A 6,000-nucleotide genomic window follows, 5' to 3' on the forward strand; every position below is an offset into this window, starting at 1 on the left:
TTCAATGACTGGTGTACAATGACGCCCAGGTCTCGTTGCACCTCCCCTTTTCCTAATCGGCCACCATTCAGATAATAATCTGTTTTCCTGTTCTTTCCACCAAAGTGGATAACCTCACATTTATCCACATTAAATTGCATTTGCCATGAATTTGCCACTGCCTGCTATTCTGAAAAGGTCTCGTTTATTCCCACTCTTTGCCTCCTGTCTGCCAACCAATTCTCTATCCACATCAATATCATGCCCCCAATACCGTGTGCTTTAAGTTTGCACACTAATCTCCTGTGTGGGACCTTGTCAAAGGCCTTTTGAAAATCCAAATATACCACATCCACTGGTTCTCCCTTATCCACTCGTTCTCCCCTATCCACTCTACTAGTTACATCCTCAAAAAATTCTATGAGATTCGTCAGACATGATTTTCCTTTCACAAATCCATGCTGACTTTGTCCAATGATTTCACCACTTTCCAAATGTGCTGTTATCACATCTTTGATAACTGACTCTAGCATTTTCCCCACCACTGATGTCAAGCTAACCAGTCTATAATTCCCCGGATTCTCTCTCCCTCCTTTTTTAAAAAGCTGGGTTACATTAGCCACCCTCCAATCCTCAGGAACTAATCTAGAATCTAAAGAGTTTTGAAAAATTATCACTAATGCATCCACTATTTCTTGGGCTACTTCCTTAAGCACTCTGGGATGCAGACCATCTGGCTCTGGGGATTTATCTGCCTTTAATCCCTTCAATTTACCTAACACCACTTCCCTACTAACATGTATTTCCCTCAGTTCCTCCATCTCACTAGACCCTCGGTCCCCTACTATTTCTGGAAGATTATTTATGTCCTCCTTAGTGAAGACAGAACCAAAGTAGTTATTCAATTAGTCTGCCATGTCCTTGCTCCCCATAATCAATTCACCTGTTTCTGACTGTAAGGGACCAATATTTGTCTTAACCAATCTTTTTCTTTTCACATATCTATAAAAGCTTTTAGTCTGTTTTTATATTCCTTAATATGAAGGTTCCTTAAGGTTGTTGTAGCTGGGGGTGGTAGTGTAGATAAGTGTCCACTACCTATTAAATGCTCCCAATGGTGTGCATCTCAAGTGACCTATGACAACCAAGTCCAGCTCCTGCCCTTCATGTGTGGCTTAGCTACTAAGCCCAGCAGAGCTGTTTCTACTAACATGAAAAGGGGCAAAGGCAGGTCACTGGCACCTTAAAACCAGTCACTTCGGGCTGTTGTTGGCAGCTTGGCAGCTCATCTAGGAGAAAGAAAACTGATCTCAAACCTCCACTGCTTGTGATAATTCCCACTCACGGGGAAGACTTCAGAAGCAAACCCAAATGAAAAATCCAGAGCCGCAGTCCTACATTGAGTTCAACACTGATTGGCAACTCCTGCAATGTCGCTGGTGCCAAATTGTATTGGTCTCTGCTGTTCCTTTGGATTTATCAGCTCATGGCGAGAAGGAGTCTGCTACTTGGGGAACAGCTTGCTCTCCCTGGCTTGCGTATCACCGACAGCTGGGATACGACATCCATGGTCGACCCTGAACAACGGAGGGCCTTAAGGGGTGTAAATGGTTCTGTAATGTAGTTAAATATGAGGTACTCAGGACTAAAATGGTTTGATTCTGGTGGTCAGAAAGCATGGTTGGGACAGCCCCCTCCCCCTCTTGCATTCCAGCGGAAGACATGTCGGCTTATGATACTGGCTGGATGCCTGGTAGCAGAAAAGCTCTGCTGGTGCAAATGCTGAAAATTCTACTGCATCATTGAGCTCTGATGGAGAGCTGCATGTCACACTTTGCTGGAACAACAGCAGGCTGATCAGAAGATGTACCAATAGACATCTTTTTTTAAAAAAAATTTCTACAGGGTATATTTTTTGTGGATATGAGTCAGGTTAAATTTTATTGAGTAAAACTTGTATAATATGCTTCAAGGTGTATACAATGCCAGTTATATTCCATGAAGTAAAATCATATTGAGTCATAGAACACTACAGCACAGAAACAGGCTGTTTGGCTCACCTAGTCCATGCAGAACCAGTAATCTGCCAAGTCCCACTAACCTGCACCTGGACCATAGCCCTCCCATCCATGTACTTACTCAAATTTCTCTATCAAACTTGCAGCCGCTACTTTGCTGGCAGCTCATTCCACACTCTGACCATGCTCTAAGTGAAGTTCCCCCTCATGTTGCCCTGAAACATTTCACTTTTCACCCTCAACCCACAACCTCTTGTTCTAGTCTCACCCAACCTTGGTGGAAAAGGCCTGCTTATATTTACCTCAATTTTGTATACCGCTATCAAATCTCCCCTCATTTTCCTACGCTCCAGGGAATAAAGTCCTCATCTATTCGGCTTTTCCCTGTAACTCAGGTCTCCAAGTCCTGGCAACATCCTTGTAAATTTTCTTTGCACTTTTCAGTTTTATTGATAGCTTTCCTGTAGGTAGGTGTGCAGTTTTGGTTACAATACTCCAAATTGGGCCTCACCAATGTCTTTATACAATTTCAACACAACATCCCAACTCCTCTACTCAATACTGAAGACCAATGTGCCAAAAGCTCTTTATGACTATCTACCTGCAATGCCACTTTCAAGTAATTATGGATCTGTATTCCCAGATCCCCCTGTTCCACTGCACTCCTCCGTGCCCTATCAGTTATCATGTAAATCCTACCCCAGTTTGTCCTCCCACTCACACTTGTCCGCATTAAATTCCATCTGCCACTTTTTCAAGCTCATTTTTCCAGCTGCTTGAGATCCCATTGCAAGCTTTGATAGTCTTCTTGCTGTCCACTACATCTGCAATATTGGTGACATCTGCAAATTTACTGATCCAGTTTACTATATTATTATCCAGATCGTTGATATATATAACAAGCAACAACAGACCCTGCACCAATCCTTGCTGGATAAAGTAATTTCAACTTTATGGGCAATTGAATGATTAAGACAAGGAACAGGCAAAAAATAACAAACAGGAATTCTCGGTGGGAGAGAATGGGAAGCAAAACATTTAGTGGAGAAAGTTAATTTTGTGTTCAAATGCCTTTGTGTTGATGTTACCACTTAAAATAATAATGCACAGATTAAGTTTCTCAATTATAATGTACTGAATTATTATCTCAGAAGTCATACTAACTGATTTCATTGTGTAACTTTATTCCAGCACACCATGTGCCTCTGTGCGGCTGTAATATCCTTGCTGAAGGTCCCCTTATCATTTCAGAGATATTTCTTCCAAAAGCTTCAATCAACTAGCATCAAGGTATGTCCAATTCTGCCCTCCCTTTCCCCAATAATTCGATTTGTGCATCAGCAAGATCTTAAAACCCTTTTTAATTTAAATAACATTTTCATGTTATAAGCAACTCATATTTTCTCAATTTACAATCTATGCTTTCTCTATCCACATTTACCAGCTTACTACATTGAAAATGTTTTTTTTTTAAGCAAAATGTCATACGTTGCTGATACTAAACTGTCATTGCAGCCTTGGAATAACAAAAACTGCTAAAGGTTTTCTTCACCTATTCTCCATTTTCTATTTTAGTAATTTTGAAAATGTAGGCACCACTACTTCTGGCTTTGCAATTAAGTCATTGCTGTACATGAAGTGAAGGAGTGCTAGAATAATCACTGTAGGAATCATTTGTTAACTCAATCTTGCCACTTCAGGTTTTTCCTACATTATCAACTTATTTTTTTAAAATAAGAACAGTTACCTTATCAAATGGCTTAAAGTAATATTGGCCACATTTCCCACATCAAGAGCAACTTGTTCAGGCTTTCTAAGTGATAGCTGCAGTTGGATTAATATCTTTCTATTGTCTTGCAGTTGGCACTGTCACCTTCACCTCGCACTCCAACAGAACCAATCACTGTGCAGAATAATCAGCAACTGGCTCTTAAGGTGGAAGGTGTTATCCAGCATGGCTCAAAACCCGGCTTCTTCAGGAAGATTCAGGCAGTCTGTCTGAATGCTTCCTCCTCACTGCAGAACAAGAGTGTGCAAGATTACAAGGTAGTTGCTGCATAGGGTTCAAAAAGTACATTTACTCTAAATAGTCCAATGTGATATCAATTGTTAAATAACTACACTTCATTCATAATCAGATAGAGCATTAAGCTAAGTTTTTATTTGTTTAAAAAGATATTGAGATTATTGCTGACTATTTGTGCTTGTAGATTGTATGGCAGAGTAGAACAGTGCAGTTTTCATCATATGTTAAATAATTAATCTAATGAGTAGGTTGGGTCATACTTTGATCCCCAGCCTACTTTGACATATTATTGGTCATAGCCTAATGTTTAGATAAGAGTTGTTACAAAATATACTGTTCACATTAATTGATAATTGTCTTCTGAAAACTGAATGAATAATACTACTATTTAACAGCAGTAGATTCTAAATTGATCCATATTTGCCCATGGTATGCCTTTAATATGTATGCACAAATCCATTTCCTAGGTATTGCTGGAGAACACGACCAATGAAATGGAGCAGCGAGTGGAACCCCATAATGACTACTTCAGCACACAATTCCTGCTATGTTTTGGTGCATTTGGGAATCACATTGTTACTGTTGAAGCTTCTGTCGTTGACTCAAATGGTATCATTTGGAAAACAGGACCAAAAACTACCATTGCTATCAAGTCCATGGAAGATCCATTCTCCCAGCAATTACGGCTACAACAGCAGCAACAGCAGTCACAACAGCAGTCACAGCTGCAGAGGAATGCACTTTGTCGGTTCTAATATGAAGCCCTAATATAGCAAAGAACTGGCAGTTATCTGCTGTGCTGCCTCATCAGGAAGCTTGTAGCCCAGGGGTCCCCAACCTGAGCTCCCTGGACCCTTTGGTTAATAGTAAGGGTCCATGGCATAAAAAAAAGGTTGGGAACTCCTGGTGTAGCCCAAATGATGGATTGTGTATAGAAAACCAACCTTGTATCCTCTCAAATACAAATTGAAACTTTTGCTCCACTTTTCTTGCCACTGCTATTCTATGAACATTTGTACATTCCATTCTCCAGCCTCTCAGAATGAAGGTGATAATTTAAGTGCTTAAAGTTAAATTTGTTAGAAAGTATGCTTGATAGTGAAATCTCCTAAAACCTTGCATTTGTAAGCATGTATTGATTTCATTTTTTAAAATCTGTTTAACAAGTTAACTCTTTTCTCCAACTTTGAATGGAGAACTTGGAACAAGCAGTAAATGACACCTGTTCCAGTATCAGTTTCTATTGTTGATTGATATACATTTGACAGGCAGAAAATCTGAAGTTCAGATTTATCAGGAGAATATCTAAATGCAATAAAATGATAATGAAAATTTCCATTACCATTGTTTTTGAAGACTGGGAATAAAGTACAGCCAGAATGAGGCAATTCTGTTGTTGAGCCTGCATCACCGTTCAGGAAAACATAGAAAACCAACAGCACAATACAGGCCCTTCGGCCCAGAAAGTTGTGCCGAACATGTCCCTACCTTAGAAATTTCTCGGCTTACCTGTAGCCCTCTATTTTTCTAAGCTCCATGTACCTATCCAAAAGGATCTTAAAAGACCCTGTCGTATCCACCTCCACCACCGTTGCCGGCAGCCCATACCGTGCACTCACCACCCTCCGAGTTTAAAAAAAAACAACTTACCCCTGACATCTCCCCTGTACTTACTCCCCAGCACCTTAGACCTGTGTCCTCTTGTGGCAACCATTTCAGCCCTGGGAAAAAGCCTCTGACTATCCGCATGATCAATGCCTCTCATCATCTTATACACCTCTATCAAGTCACCTCGCATCCTCTGTCACTCCAAAGAGAAAAGGTGGAGTTCACTCCACCTATTCTCATAAGGCATTAGACCATAAGACAAAGGAGCAGAAGTAGGCCATTCGGTCCATCGAGTCTGCTCCACCATTTTATCATGAGCTGGTCCATTTTCTCCTATTTAGTCCCACTGCCCTGCCTTCTCACCATAAC

At 40.6% G+C, this 6,000-nt stretch overlaps 1 protein-coding gene across 1 annotated transcript in view; it reads left to right on the forward strand.

Annotated features, from left to right (window-relative positions):
* ints7 (integrator complex subunit 7) overlaps window positions 1–5,359 on the forward strand; it is a 79,050-nt gene extending 73,691 nt beyond the window's left edge. Inside the window, exons 18-20 of the mRNA XM_072265174.1 lie at window positions 3,189–3,287; window positions 3,858–4,043; window positions 4,491–5,359. Coding sequence (XP_072121275.1) covers window positions 3,189–3,287; window positions 3,858–4,043; window positions 4,491–4,778 — 573 coding nt within the window. The 3' untranslated portion in view covers window positions 4,779–5,359. The remainder of the gene's footprint in view (window positions 1–3,188; window positions 3,288–3,857; window positions 4,044–4,490) is intronic.
* The last annotated feature ends 641 nt before the right edge of the window (window positions 5,360–6,000 follow it).

This window comes from Mobula birostris, chromosome 8, assembly GCF_030028105.1.
Source record: "Mobula birostris isolate sMobBir1 chromosome 8, sMobBir1.hap1, whole genome shotgun sequence".
NCBI classification, from domain to species: domain Eukaryota; kingdom Metazoa; phylum Chordata; class Chondrichthyes; order Myliobatiformes; family Myliobatidae; genus Mobula; species Mobula birostris.